At 37.5% G+C, this 16,289-nt stretch overlaps 1 protein-coding gene across 4 annotated transcripts in view; it reads left to right on the forward strand.

The window, feature by feature from the left end:
- Nucleotides 1–16,289, forward strand: part of TAB2 (TGF-beta activated kinase 1 (MAP3K7) binding protein 2) — a 63,571-nt gene that overhangs the window by 6,638 nt on the left and 40,644 nt on the right. For 3 of the 4 annotated variants that reach the window (XR_006299076.1, XR_006299077.1, XM_043592579.1), the window contains exon 2: nucleotides 9,401–9,591. Coding sequence is in view for 2 of the 4 variants with exons in the window: in XM_043592579.1 (XP_043448514.1) it covers nucleotides 9,490–9,591 (102 nt within the window). In the remaining 2 variants the exon portion in view is untranslated. Of the gene's footprint in view, nucleotides 1–8,023; nucleotides 8,147–9,400; nucleotides 9,592–16,289 lie in introns of those variants that run through there. The other variant, XM_043592580.1, reaches the window with a different exon arrangement.

A 16,289-nucleotide genomic window follows, 5' to 3' on the forward strand; every position in this document is an offset into this window, starting at 1 on the left:
AGTGAGATATGAATTGGAAAATACACACAAGGTAGTTAGTTATATAATATGTTTTGATGAATTATAACCATTCTGTCTTAGATTTATTGCACTTTTCTTGATCCTTAGAAAATGGTAGCACTCACCACAAAACCACAGTACATAAATTGCCAAGTGTGGCTGACTTGCACATTCCTTTAGAAGAACTTAAAACTGGTAAGACTTTTATCCATAAGGAATGGCCAACATTCGTGGACTTGAGGCAATGTAGTAAATGAAAAAGTCGGGAAGTTTTCTTGTTTAGAGAAGGAAGTGTAGATCATTATGTACTTCAGCCATTAGTGTTCACTTTTTCTTTTACAAAGTAAATTATTGCAGCGTTATAAAGTTGAGAAATCCATTTTCTGCTACCAGTCCCTTGCTCCTTTCAAGCTTTTAAATAACATAAAAGCTGAACATGATAGCTAACTTCATGTAGCATTTAGATGACTGATTTGGTATGTTTACTGTTACTTTTGCAAATAACTAGCTATCTATGTAAAGTGTTTCAGTATTACAATTCTTTCATGCTAAAATTTATGCTAAAGAGTGATTATGATTCTTATTTTTAGTCTTAAACAGTGATAGTATTTGAATTTTAGATTTTGATTACATGGCTACAATTCTTGCATTTTTTAACTTTTAGGAAAATAACTTGATATTATAGATTGGTGGAGCGTGGATGGGGGGCGGGGGGGAAGGAGTTTGCTTTGCCTTAGTAAAGTTGTCATATCATGCTCCAAGAAATATAACTCCAATAATGTGCTGTTAAAATTTTTTTGAAAGTTTTTATGTTTAATTAATGACATTTGTAAATTCTTTTGAGGTTAATCAAATGTGAAGTACATCAACTGTTACCTAACTGGCATTTGATGAGATACTTAGATAATGCATGAGTAAAGTAAAAGGTATTTAGAATAGTGTGTGTATGATTAGGCATGGAATAGATTTCTTTATTTTTAAGGTTTAATTCTGAAATCTTATTGGGGCTAAAGGTTTCAAAATTTGCTTTAACTTTAATTTTAAAAATTGTAGCACCATCCAGCTACTCTGACTGTATATCAATGCTTTGTTCTATGATACTCTTTAAGAATAACTCACTGCACAGTCTGGTAATGTCAGCCAATCCACAGAAAAGACACAAATTATAATCAGTTATAAGAAACTATTAACATCATTTTGACAACCAAATAGATAAGTTAAAACATTCTGCCTTCCCAGTAGTCATCCTGGGGAAGTTACTGTTCACAGTTGTTAAGGTCAGAGGGGCTTTGCAGTTCAGACAGTTCTGTTAAAATTTAACATCTGTGTTTCTAAAAATCACCATGCTATGCAAATCATGAAAAAGAAAAGCCACAGGGTTTATGGAAAAAGTGGAGTTCCAGATACAACACTCAAAAACTTTATCAGAGAACATTTTAAAAAAGATAGGATCCTTAAAAAATGACAGTATAGTTTTACCCATGTTAAATGACTAAGAAATATGTACTCCTATAACGTACAAACAAATACGGTACTTTGAAAAAGATCTGAAGTTGACTTATGGAAGTGAGCATAGATGTGGCAATTTGTTATCCTGAAGTGGTCAAAGAAGGGTTTTCTGAAATCAGAAGGAAAGTTGTAACACAAGATATGGCTAGGTGGGGCCGCATGCTGATAGGCCAGCTGAGGCAGCTGGCGGATGTTTGAGGTGTGTTACATTTTGTGTATTCACATGCAGCTTGTTTCAGTTGAGCGTGGTTTTCCACATCCAACTAGTATTTCTAGCTGGTAACTAACGCTCAAATTGTTCCCTATTATTTCAATTGCATTGGAACAAATTTGCAGTTTCAAAATAAGTACTAAGCAGCACCGACTTAAAGCTGAGGGTAAGGGAAACGCTTGTTTGGATAGATAGAGACCCCTTTTTATACTAGTCTTCAAAATCCAAGCATTTTCTGGCACGCTGGCTCAGTCCGTAGAGCCTGCAACTCTCGATCTTGGGGTCGTGAGTTCAAGCCCCACGTTGGGCATGGAGCCTACTTAATAAATAAAATTATTTAAAAAAATAAATCTAGGCATTTTCTGATATGTAGAGATTTATTGCAGCAAATATTTACTGAGCACCTACTACTTAGCACACACTTTCTAAGTATTTAGGACACAACAGTGAACAAGGTAGTCTTTCCACTTTGAGAAATAACAGTACTTTTGTAAAGAATTTTGTTGTCAAGCGTCAGTTTTAAGAAGTGAAATTACACAGGTGAAAGGAGAAGTCTAGCAAGGAGTCTATTGGACAACAGGCTTTTCTCTAACCTCTGAAATTGTATACTTTCGCAAGATAATTTCATGGGGTCCTCTCCCACTCAAGATTACATTGTTTACAGAAAAAATTATCATCTCTTAAGGTTATTAACCGGAACTAAATTTTAGGATGGTATATATGTTAAAATGGGAAGACCTCCTTACCTTCTTGTCCTATAAGCTAAAAGAGAATCCTAATGCAATCGAGAAGTAAATTTTAGTTTTATATATTTCATTCCATTTCTTTCTGATACTCAACATGAGCTATAATTAAATGTGTTTCAGTAAAATTCAACCATGCAAGAATAGGGCAAAGATAAATGATAGTTTCCATAATAATATTAAAACTTTAGTGTTCTTATATCTCAAGGCCTTTCTCATCTCCTGTAACTACCCCCCACCCCAAACTCCTTCTTCCTAATCCTACTGTCCCTCCTTTCTTCTAGCCAGACAGATGACTATCTCCAGAAGCTGCCTCAGATTTGGTTGTTTTGCTTCATACTTTTTTAACCTTCTTTTTTAAAAATGTTAATTCCAGTTTAGTTAACATGCAGTTACATTAGTCTCGGGTGTACAATATGGTGGCTCAGCAGTTCTGCACATGACTTAGGCCTCCTCACAATAAGCGTATTTCACTCGTCCCTCCGCCCACCTTCCCTCCGGCAACCATCAGTTTGGTCTCTATAATTAAGAGTCTGGTTTTTGGTGTCTTTCTTTTTTCTTTGCCCGTTTTGTTTTGTTTCTTAATTTAAACATATGAGTGAAATCATTTGGTGTTTGTCTTTCTCTAACTGACTTATTTCACTTAGTATTGTCCCTCTAGACCATCCATGTTGTTGCAAATGGCAAGATTTCATTCTTTTTTATATTCTTAAACTTCGAAAGTAGCCATGATTCTATGGCCTCCCACTCTCTCCCTCAGCCCAGAGAGCCCTTTAAACACATACAGCACAGTTAATACCACTTAGGTAGCACTCGTGTACAGCCTAGACCCATATATCCTTACTCCCTCTGTGATACATCTATTTTGATGTTTTAAAAGTGCCCCAGACTCGGCATGTTCAAAACCAAACCCGTAATCTACCCCTTTGTTTTCTTGGGCCTGTTCTATCATTTGTAGATGGGACCACCATCCAGTTGAGCAGATCAGAAACCAGTGTTGACACCGACTTCTTCACCCCAATATTTAATCCAGCAACAAGTTCTATTCATTTTTCCTTCCTAAATATCCTTTCAGTTTTTCCTTTTACTCAGCCTCCATTGCTGTTTCTGTAGTTACAAGCTATTAACCTTTGCCAGCTAGACTACAACAGTAGTTTTCAAACTGAGTTGCTCATATATTTTGCCCTTTTCTCCATTCTGTAACTATTCTTCATACATACATGATTTTTTGATCATGTCCCCTTCCCTGCCTCTGAGCTTAAATCTTCAGTGACTTCCCATTACTCAGAAGATAAAACTTACAAATTTTAATGACCTGCAAGACACATCATGACTTGGAGCCTAGCTTCTTCTTGCTCTCTGCTCTCTACAATTTTTCCTTATGCACAGTGCTCCTTTCTAATCCTTTTTTGAATGTGAAAGAGACGAAACCAATGTGATAGCAACAGGCTAGGCTGAGGTGGCAGCAGGAAGCAGACAGAAGGTAAAATAGTGCCCAAGTTCGAATAGCTACCTAAATTACAAACTTGTGTTGATGTGCCTCTAATCCAAGAATTTCCGTGACCTGGAGAGCAAGGGCATTGACTAGTACTTGTATCTGCACATTCTAGACACTCCTTAAGTGTGTGGGTCGTGGCTAATTAGACTAAATGATTGTCTGGTTTTCAATATTCTGTGTATCCAGTTGCCTCATAAATGCCCATAGTTAGCTGCGTTATAGTTCATACAGAATCTAACATTGGTTTGTTTCTTTTTTTTTTTTTTTTTTAATTTTTTTTTTTTCAACGTTTATTTATTTTGGGGACAGAGAGAGACAGAGCATGAATGGGGGAGGGGCAGAGAGAGAGGGAGACACAGAATCGGAAACAGGCTCCAGGCTCTGAGCCATCAGCCCAGAGCCCAACGCGGGGCTCGAACTCACGGACTGCGAGATCGTGACCTGGCTGAAGTCGGACGCTTAACCGACTGTGCCACCCAGGCGCCCCAACATTGGTTTGTTTCAATAATGTGTTTAGTTGTAAAATTTATTTGCTCACCGCCAAAGGCTACATTAAAAATAGTTATCTTGCTTTGTTCTTAAGGTTTACTTTTGCTGGATATAGAAAGTGGGTTGATGTTTTTTCTTGCAACACTTAAATTATGTCATTTGACTATTTTCTGGCGTCCACAGTTTCTGATGACAAGTCAGCATTATTAGAATTGTTCCCCTTTGTGTCATTTCTTTTGCTGCTTTCAACATTTTCTTTGTCTTTGATTTTTAGCAGTTTGACACTTATACCTGTGCGTGGTCTTCCTTGGCTTTTCCTGTTTAGGGTTTGATATTCTTAAGTAAGATCTTTTTTGCTGCTGCTGCTGTTGCTGCTGCTGCTGCTGTTGTTGTTGTTGTTGTTGTTTAAAACAAGCTCTGGCCAGTTTTATTAAAGACAACTTCTGCATACTTTTCACCAGTCTGTTCTAACAGGCTTCTGGTGATATCAGAATCACCTGGGTCAGGGCATCCTGTGCCCAATTCAGTAGTATTACCACTGCAGAGATGGACACAAGTTTTGGCCAATGTGACATAGTACTGTTTCAGATTTCTTCAAGGCTGGGCAGCTGTTGGCCAATTGGCTAGTTTTGCCTTGCCTTGTCTGGTCATTTTTAGAGTCTGCTCCAACCCCAGCAAGGACTTCCCACTTTTCATGAGGAGTTGGAGCCTAGAGTTGATGGACTCCAGCCATCATCTTCTGGATGGTGTTGTAGCCACCATCTTCTGCCTGCTGTGTGGGATGACCCCTGACCAATAGCAGCCACACATGTCTGAGAAGGTGACCAAAGTCTTAACTAACTTGGGGAAATCTTTAGCCACTACTCTTCAAATAGTTTTTTCTGCCCCATTCTCTCTCCTTTATCCTTCTGGATCTCCAGTTACAAGTACCTTAGACTTTTTGATATTTACCCTTAGGTTCTCTTCCTACCCTCACCTACCTGACCCCATCCCACCCTCAGTCATTTTTTTATTCTCCATCCCTTGGGTGTGAATAATTTCTATTGCTTTGTCTTCGAGTTTACCGACTATTCTGTCATTTCCAATATATGGGGAATCCACCCAGTGAATTTATCTCAGACATTTATTTTTCACTTTTTGAAGTTATATTTGGTTCTCTTTTTTAAAAGAATATAGTTTCTGGCTTTTTGGTTTTTTGGGGTTTCAGGGGAGTGGATTTTTGCTGAAATCCAAGCATGTGTGTCCTTACATCTTTAAGCATAGTTAAAATAGCTGCTTTAAAATCCTTATGTGCTAATTCTAGCACCTGGGTCATCTTGGGCTTGGTCTCCCTTGGTTGCCCTTTCTCTTGAGTATGGGTCAGTTTTTCCTGTTTCTTATGAATGGCATGTAGAGACTCTGGATTCTATTGTGTGCCTTCAGTAGTGAGTATTGATGTTTGGTTGGTTTCCTTCCTCGCTTGCTTGCTTTAGGAGGCAGTTAACTTGGCTGAACTCCCAGCTTCAAACTCTGAAATCTCAGTTATTTTAGCTTTGGCTGGGCTGCTTGGAATCTCACATATGTGTAGTTCGGGGATCAGAGATGTGTGCAGAATTTATACATAGGATTTGGTGCTTCTCTCCTTGCTGTGATTTACTTACTAGGTTTTCAGCTGTTGTGGGTATGCCAGAGTCTACCCTTTGGTTCATTAAGCTGGTACGGCTGTAGGTTTTCTGTCTAGGTTTTAGCCATCCGAACCAGCTGAGGCCTGCTCTCTGGCTAAACGCCACTAAAAAAAATGGAAAATCACCCCATGCTGTTAACCTTCTAAGTACTGACTCCTCCTCCTCCCCACCATCTCTATTACTGGTTATGCCTTCTGCTTTCATGTAGTTGTTTTTATACTTTGTCTAATGTTTATAGTGTTTATGAGAGAAATGAGCTAGTAGGAGCCATTCAGCCATTACAGGAAATGAAATCCCTGAAATACAGTTGTACATATGAACAATTTTGTTGTTTGTGTACTTGATGGTCTTTATTAGAAAAGCAAGTGTGATAAGACTTTTTCAAAGAATTTGGGAACTTTATGTTTTAATAATGGGATAAGTTGAAATTTATTTTCGTGATTCATCCTCTTCTAATAAAGGTGGTCCTGAATTAGACTGAAAATTCATTTATTTGCCTCTCCCTCAAATTGTGCAAAAATTTCCACATCTAGATCATTTGAAAAGTGTTTTAGAAGCAAAGTAATGTGAAGAAACCATACAGTAAAACTTTCATTTCATGCAGCAAATGTTGCATGTTTGACCTAGGTCCTGAGGTGGGTATAGCAGTGAATTTCAAAGTTTTTGATCCTGTGGAGTTACCATTTTGCAGATAGATGGAAAATAAATAAATAAATACATATCAGGTATTGACACACTATGAAGAAAAGTAGGGTGTGAGGACGTGAGGAGGAGACTTGTGGCTTTATTCTTGAGAGATTGGTCAAGGAAGCTACTGTCTCTGAGGGAGTGACATTCCATCAGAGATGTTAATGAATTAAGAAAGGGGGCCATGCAAGTATCTGAGGGTAAAATGTTCCAGGCAGAAGGAGCAGTGGTGCAAAAACCATAAGGGAGGAAAGAGTGGCTTTTTTGAGAACTAACCAGAACCGAGGGGACTAGAATGGTAGAAGGTGAAGTCTGAGGGGTGGTAGTTAGCCACGGGCCTCGTGTTGTAGGACTGAGCAGGGGATTTTGCTCTGGTTTACTTTTCACAAAGATCCCTCGACAGAATGAGGGGCAGAGGGGGAACAGAAAATGAAGGCAAGGGACGAAACAGGAAGAGACCTTTGCAGTGGCAGTCTGTGTGAATGACAGTGGTGGCTTGGACAAGAGCAGTAACAGAGGTGGGAGACAGTGGTCAGATTCAGAATATTATTTTACAGATCCAGCCAACAAGACTTGATGACGGATTAGATCTGGGATCTGAAAGAAGGATCAACTGGATGAATGATGGCACCATTTACTGAGATGGAAAAGACTGCAGAAGGATTGGCTTGAAAGGGGGGAAATTAAGAGTTTCCTTTTGGACATAGTAAGTTTGAAGTGAGTTTTAGATGTCCAGAAGGAGATGTCAGGCAGGTAATTGGCTAGATTAGTGTGGAACTCAAGGGAGAGCGCTCCCTTGACATTGGAGATACAAATGCCTCTGTTTAAAGCGGTATATTTGGATGAAATTACACTGCGGAGGAGTGTAGGTATAGTTGAAAAGAAACCCTAGATCGAACTCCATTGTCCACCAACATCTAGATGTGCAGGAAAGGAAGAGGATCTGACAAAGCTGAGAAGGAGCTGCCAGCAGGTAGGAGAAAAACCAGAAGAGTAGACACCTCAGAAGCCAAGTGAGGAACTTGTTCAAAGGAGGAGATTGGTTGACTGAGTCCTCAGCTGTGGTTAGATGAGGACTGGGGACTGCTTATGAGGTCTGACAGCCTGAAGGCCTGCGGCAGCTTTGAGAAGTATAGTTTCAGTGGAGAAAAACGGCGAAAGCCTGATTGTGTAGGCTAAAAGAGATTAGGAGGGAGAAAGGGAAGACACTTAGGTACAAACAACCCTTCCTTTCCAGGAGTTTTAGCCCAGAAGAGGGAAGGGGCAGAGAAACGAGCTGATGGCTGGAGTGAAGTCAAGGGAGGCTAGCTCAAGTTGAGCAGTGTTGTAGCTCATTTATCACCCCTTAAGCTATTTTAAAATACCATTTACTAATTTTCAGTACTCCTCTTTTCTCCTATAACCCATTGTAATTTTTACCTGTGTGACATAAGCTGAAATCACATAGACAAAACAATTAAGGAATTTAATTAAATGATAATAAAAAGCTAAAAGGCTTTGCTATGCATGATGTCTATATATTCTGTGGAAGACTCAGAAGTTCTACCATAACTAAATTTAATAAAAAATATTTTAATATCTACTGTTATGCTGAACAGTGCTTACACAGTGCTAGCTACATGAAGGGAACAAAAGAGACCTAATTCCTATATTGATGGAGTTTATAGATTTGTATTTTTTAAGCTTATGTTAGTTAGCAAGGTTAAATGAGAAATACTACAGATAAGAAACCTGTTTCAAAGAGATTGTCTTATTGTTAAATTTATCATAAAATGACATGATCACACAAATAGCATTATATTTAAATATTTTCATGTTATTTAGGTTCAATATACTTACATACTATTTATATGCCAAAAGGGCTTTCAAAATTAAACATGGTTTCCATTAGGAATAAAAAGAAGGTAGGTAGTTCTCAACTTTGGCCACACCTTAGAATTACTTGGGGAAGTGTTAGAAATCCATATGCCCAGGCCACTCCCCAACCAATTAAATCCAGACCTTTGGGGTTGAGCCTCAAGTAATAGTATATTTTAAAATACTGATTTTATTAAAACAGAGGGAATAAAATGCCACTGATCCCCTGAGAATGAATTCATTACACATTTAAGGATTAAGTATATCTGGAAATTAAGAAAATGCATTGGGTTATATAGCTCATTATTAGACAAAGCATGCAAAGGCATTTTTAGAACCAAACTTTATCAGGTTCCAAACTTTAAAAATTTTGAGTAAATAAGATAACTCACCTCAGATTCTCTTCTAATTATTAAGAAAAATGTCAGTAATGTTACTCATTTTCCCCGTCTAGAAGAATGAGGGAAGACATCCTTGACAATAATTTCTTAAATGCCTTTTGGCACAGCCATTATAAGGCATATAAATAGGGATGAAACAATCTAAAAGTTTGACATCAGGAGTTATAAATTGAAAAGACAGTATAACTACATGGAAAACATTGTAGGACTAAATAATATTTTGATAACTTATATTAAATGTTAGGTACTAAAGCACGTGCCCTGTGTATTGAAATTTTAAATCCACAACAATATTCATTCTCTAATCAGTTCTCATTAAAATTTTTTTCTTTCTTTCACAGAAAATGCTTGGACAGAAGAGATGAGTACTATTTCCACTAAGGCCTAGAATTGCCTACTGTACAAATAGTCCTGATCAGGCAATATACGAATGGCCCAAGGAAGCCACCAAATTGATTTTCAGGTTTTACATGACCTGCGACAAAAATTCCCTGAAGTACCTGAAGTTGTTGTATCCAGGTGCATGTTACAGGTCAGTGTGCAATGATTTCTGCATTCATTCATACAAACCTGGGTTGTTGTTTTTTTTTAATTAGAAGAAAACTCTTTTATCTTCCTGTTGGCACTCGTGTGCTCCGATGAAAAGAAATGAACTTTGGTGTCTGATAGCCGTGTGGCCTTTAACGAGGTGTTTAGGCTCTTTGGAATACAGATAGTACCTACCTTGTGAAGTAGACGTGAGGACTAAATGAGAGCCCGGTATAAAGCCCTGATACATGGTCCATACTTACTCTGAGCTCGCTTCACTTTTCCCCTGCACTTTTTAAAAATTCCAGATCTTCATTTGAGAGTCAGGAAATCATTAAATAAGGAGTCAGGAAACTTGGGTTCTGATCCTAAATGAGCACCCCAAGCGCACTTGGCAAGTAATATGCCTTCTTTATACTTTAGTTTGCTTGTCTGTGAAATGAAGGAATTTGACTTCAACGGTGCCTCAGGTTCCAATTTTAAAGACAAAAGTTTGTTTTTATATGTTTTAATTTAATCTGTAGGTTTTCCAGTTGTCACTAACCAGCTAATAAATGTTTGCATTTTTCTTACGTGTACAATCTTAGAAATCCATCTTAGTGAGTTGGTGGTAGTTGTGCCTTGTCATTTGATTAAACTGGAAATCTCTCCATCAAAAACTGCTTTTCCAAGCTTGTTAAAAATAGAGATATAAAAAAGTAATTTGGGCTCAAACATACTTTCTCTTGATAAATTAATTTAAAAGTTTGAAATTGCATGAAATTTTTAAAGGCTCGATATCTGCTTGATACAAGTGACTACATTTTGTTCATACTTCTGTCACCTTTTATCTGTACATTTAATGGCTCTACCTGCCTGTAGCCTAATCCAGTTTTGGTCTCTCCAGTCCTCCTTACTACTTCTGCCAACGTGTCTTTCTAAGTGCAGATTTTATCATGTTTTTACCTGCTTAAAAACCTCATGATTGTTTTTTCATACCCTTCAGAATAAAGTTCATATATTGCGAAGAGGGCATACCAGGCCTGTGATCTGGAATCCTGCCTTCTTCTGCAGCCTGGTCTCTTGCCCAGTCCTTCCTCCTCACACCCTATGCTGCAGACGTCCTCAGCTGATTGGAATTCTCTGAACATGCCTCGCTCTTTCTATAATATAGTGTTTAAGAGCATATGTTTTGAGTTAATAATCCTGTATTGTATACTTGAAATCTGCAAAAAGAGTGGATCTTAAGTGTTCTCACCACCACTAAAAAAATGCACAGAGACAGAGACAATGTGAAGTGGTGAATGTGTTGATTAACTTGATTGTGGTAATCATTCCACCATGTATAACTATATTACATCATAACATTGTACACCTTTTAAAACATCACATTGTACAACCTTAATATATACAGTTTTCATTTATCAATCATACCTTAGTAAAATGGGGGGGGAAATAAATAAATAATAAAATTTTTAAATAAATAATCAAAAAATAACATATGTTTGGGGTGATAAACAGATTTGAGTTCAAGTTTTGACAGTTACTAACAGTAATTTAATTAACCTCTCTGGCCCTCATTTTCCTAACTATACAATGGGAATAAAAAACTTAACAGTGAATTAAATATGATAAGGAAAGTAAAACCACCAGTAGGATACCTGAATCATAGGAAGTGCTTAATAAATGTTGGCAGCCATTACTAATAACAATAATAATAGTAGAAGACCTATAATAAATATTTGGTGAATGAATCAGTAATCCACTAAGAGTGGAGTCAGAAGTAAAGAAAATATGGGGAGGAGCAGAGATAGTGGGGAGTGTTTCCCCCTAGAATCCAGGTACCTCTTTCTAACTTTTCAAATAGACTTTTGTAATAAAATAACGCTATGCTGAGAGATAATAAAATAACCCTATGCTGAGAGTTCAGTAAGTCATTGAAAAATAGAAAAATAATACAATTTCTTCAATAAAATGTTATAAGACTTGATATGAAAGAACTGCCAATTTTTAAAAAATGTAGTCAGTAAGCATGTATTCAACTTTACCAAAAAATAGAAAATAAATGATTTTGAATTCCTTTTGGGCGCTCAGTAGTAACACTTTTACCATGTTAGTCTGGTTTCACAAAAGCGAACTGCCCGAAGGCAAGCTTCCCAACACCTAATGATAACTGAAATGAAATCGGTTTTGCTTGCAAATTACCCATGTGACAGATCACATTCTTCTAAATTGAGTTGATTTTCATTCCGGGCATCCAAATAATGTAATTTGTATGTGCTAGAACAAGAAATGTTGAAAGAAAGGGATGGGGAGAGCTCCTCTGAAAGCACAGCTAGGGTGCACATCTTTCCAAATTTGGGGAGATATTTTTAAACTGTAAAAGTAAATTTAGCTACCTCTAAATGTACTTCTAAACATCTCTTATTTGGTAACAGCCTCTTCTTTTGGGAGCTGCTGTCCCTTTCCCAATTGGGTAGGCTTCTGTCCTTCCTCTGGAGGGAACCTCCCTGTAATAAATACACTGGTTCAGAACTTTCCTCGATGGAAAAAAACACGGTAAAGAAAATATAAGAAATTAGTCGTCAAAGGATCATGCCATGCTGCCACTGTGTTTACATGCTCTTAAACATCTTGCTTCTTCTTTTTTTTTTTTTTTTTTTTAATACTTATTTTTGAGAGAGAGACAGAGCACAAGTGGGTAAGGGACAGAGAGAGGGAGACACAGAATCCGAGGCAGGTTCCAGGCTCTGTGCTGTCAGCACAGAGACCGAAGCGGGGCTCGAACCCACGAACCACGAGATCATGACCTGAGCCGAAGTCAGACACTCAACTGACTGAACCACCCAGGCACCCCAAACATCTTGCTTCTTAAGGACAGAAATATCTACTGTTCTTTTCTTGACTTTATTGACTGCTCAGATTCCTCTGTTTGGAACTGCCTGTATCATTTCCTTGCGCTGTGGATTCTCTAAGATGACAATATTATCAGCAGGTATAATTCATATCTTTAAAATTCATATTTTTAATTAAATATTAGAATGGTGTAAAAATACTGCATCGTTAACACTCTGACTTCCTTTTTTTAACTGAGTTTTTCAGTTCTCTTAAAATGACAATTGAATCTATAAGTTTAAAATTTACTATTCTAACAGTAATGCATTAAGTAGTGTTTATTTAGTATTTGTAAGACTTAATATTAAGTACCATACATATCCTTAGGTGAAGTCTTCTCAGGTGACCTCTGCCCATAGTCCTTATCCCTACACCTATCATTCTTTATTCTGTTTGTGAACACATTAATTTCCTCTACCAGACCAGGAGATCCTTAGCAGTAATTGTATTTCTTTCTGTTTGCCTAAGGGAAGTTCAGTAAATTGGTTGAAGGGGTGAATGAATCAGTTAGAGAAGGATGATCACAGAGGATATTTTGACACTATCTGTAATCTCTGGGTCTATGTAAGAAGCTTGAGGAAAAATGAAAGAGGAACTGGAAATAATGAGTCAGACCTTTTTGTAGCTTTGAAGAGAATGCAGATTTGCATATATACAAAAAAGCAATGATTTTCAACCTTTTAGAATCTTACCCCACACCTCTTGTTACACTTAAATGGAGTCCCACTAAAAGTAACTAGGGCGTCTTTGAGAAACAGGTGATTCCTCTAGGGTAGGAAGTGTACAAGATGATCTTGGACATCTTGTCATATGACAAAACAAGCTATGAAAGGCTACTGGGTTCATGTCATGTATACACATGGACCAACTTGAAGTCCTTTCCACCAGCCTAAAGATCAAATAAGAATGACCACAATCGATAAACATCAGAACATTAAAGATGCTGGAGTTTGTGATGATACTGAAAATAAATCTTAGTAACTTTTAGGCGTTGCTAGAACACCAATTCATTATTCTAAAAACCAGTAGAGAGAAAGAAATTATTTACTCTGTTTCTTCTGTGCAAAGAGTACCAAATAGTTGAAGACAGCAAGTTCTTTGAGGAAGCATTGCAGCTAATACATGAAGAAGGAATCTTAGGGGCACCTGGGTGGCTCAGTCAGTTAAGCATCTGACTTTGGCTCAGGTCATGATCTCTTGAGTTCAAGCCCCGCATCGGACTCTGTACTGACAGCTCAGGGCCTGGAGCCTGCTTCACGTTCTGTCTCCACCTCTCTCTGCCTCTCTCCTGCTTGTGCCCTCTCTCTCTCTCCCTCTCTCTCTCTCTCTCTCTCTCTCAAAACTAAATATTTTTAAAAAAGGAATCTTACAGTTGAGATATCCCAAATATCGGCATTTTGCAATCCCTAATGAAATAAAGATTCTAAATAGCGATCATCAGTAACTGCTAGAAATCATTAGCTGTATCAGGCTGATAATATCAGAATCTACCAATCAGCTTGAAAGTCATAAAAGGACAAGTGGACATTATTATGCCCCCTTTGTGATGCAGTAAGTAACAGACGCTATAAAGAGTCTTGCCAAAAATTTGTATAGGAACCTGCTTATACTTAGAGTTACAACTACTAATTCACAATGAAATACAGGGGATATTGACACCACAGAGTGCACCCATCCAGTCTAGATGGCAAATTCTACTGGACAAATGACTGTTTTTTCAACAAACAAATGGCTAGAGAATTTTTTAAAGACGGGAGGATTAATTATTATTAGAAATTTAAGAGGCATATCAGCCAAATTAAATAAGTGGACCTTTCTTAGTTCCTCCTTCAGGCTAACTAAAAAGACATTTATGACGTGGGATTTCAACACTATTTAGATATTAAGTGATACCAAGTATTGATTATTTTAAGGTGTGATAGGGACCTTGTGATTATGGTTAAGTCCCTATTTTTATTTTATTTTATTTTTATTTTATTTTATCTTATCTTATTTTATTTTATTTTATTTTGAGAGTGTGTGTGCCTGCATATGTGGGGGAGGGGCAGAGGGAAAGAGAGCGCGAGAATCCCAAGCATTAGGGCTGCATCCCAGGACCCTGCAATCATGACATGAGTCTAAATCAAGAGACACTCAAACAAGTGAGCCACCCAGGCGGCCAAGTCCCTATTTTTAAAAGATACATATTGAAGTATTTACAGATGAAAGCGAAATAATGTCTGAGACTTGATCTAGCGTTGTGAGGGGAGTAGCTGGGGCATATACATTGGTTGAAAAAAGATTTTGACACTGTTACAGATGGATGATGATATAGATGAGTTTATCGTATTTACTCTTTAGTTTTTAATATTTTAATTTTTAATACATTTGATAAAAGGTACATTTCCTTTTATCTTGTTATGGCCTTATAAAATCCCTGTAAGTATACGACTTGTCAGTGTTTTTCTGATAAGAAAATGATGTCTGTAGAGGGTAAATAACCTAAGTGCATGTGAGTTATGACATAGCTGGGATTAGAACATATTAAATAATCAGATTTTATAAAGGATTGACGGGATTTTTGAGAGCTCAAGAGAATTAAGGAAAAAGACTTTGTAAATAGGAGTATCTCTTTTAAAAAAGGAAGTGTGGGATTGGATTTGGTAGACACATTTTAATTTGGGGATGTTGGCAGAGAAGAGACGAGAAGATGGGGTCTTTGTGAGCTTTGGTTTAGTAGGGAGAATTTGCTAGGAACAGCAATAAAGGTAACTTGAAGCAAAAAGCACCATTTAGGTTTGGCAAAAGGTAAGGTCTAACTATAGTGAGTAATTGGTTGGTAAAGATTGTGGTGACTTTTAAAATTTTATTTGAAAAACTAATATATATCAATTCAGAGTTATGAGTAGGGTAAAAGAATTTTTACAGCATAAGAGATTTGAGCTTTCAGGGCAGAAATAAGTCAAGCCTTGCCCACTATATTTTGCATTACCTGTTCAAACTGTGGACTGTCATTTCTTAACAAGACTTCAAGATGCCTTTTGTAGTTCAGTTTTCTCTAATAAGGTATTATCTCCTATCAAACCACCTGTAAACATTTTAACTTGGTTACTTATCTTTTTTGTGTCTAAAAGTGACCTCTTTCTGTCAGGTTCCTAATCTTCCAACCTCTCTGAAGTCTCTTTCTCTCTTGTAGACAAATTGCGTTGACTGTTTATTTGTAATCCTTCATAATTTGTGTCTACTGTCAAACAGTCCTTATTTCATGTCTTCCAGTGGTGGTCTTATCAAGAAGTTGCCCCTTTCCTTTTCATATGAAGTATCAACAGACCACCCTCCCAAAATACCCTGTGTCTGCACTTCTCTGTTCATTCACGTTCAGTGGCTCTCCCCACGGCCTATATCTGGTCCTAACTTTAGTGTGACTCATTTTTCAAAACCCTCAATTATAGGCATACCTTGGAAATATTAAGGGTGTAGTTCCAGACCACCACAATAAAGCAAATATCATAACCGAGCCAGTCAAGCGAATTTGGGGGGTTCCCAGTGCCATATAAAAAGTATGTTTATACTGTAGTCTATTAATGCAGTAGCATGATGTCTAAAAAGAGAATGAGCATACCTTAATTAAAAAACACTTTGTTGCCAAAACTGCTAGCCATCATCTGAGCTTTCTGTGAGTCACAGTCTCTGCGCTGGTGGAAGATCTTGCCTTGATGTGGATGGCTGCTGACCGATCGGGGAGGTGGTTGCTAAAGGTTGTGGCAGTGTCTTAAAACAATGAAGTTTGCTACATCAGCTGACTCTTTCACAAACGATTTCTTTGTTGCACGCAAGGCTGTTTGATAG

The sequence above is a fragment of the Prionailurus bengalensis genome, chromosome B2 (genome assembly GCF_016509475.1).
Source record: "Prionailurus bengalensis isolate Pbe53 chromosome B2, Fcat_Pben_1.1_paternal_pri, whole genome shotgun sequence".
Taxonomy (NCBI): Eukaryota; Metazoa; Chordata; class Mammalia; order Carnivora; family Felidae; genus Prionailurus; species Prionailurus bengalensis.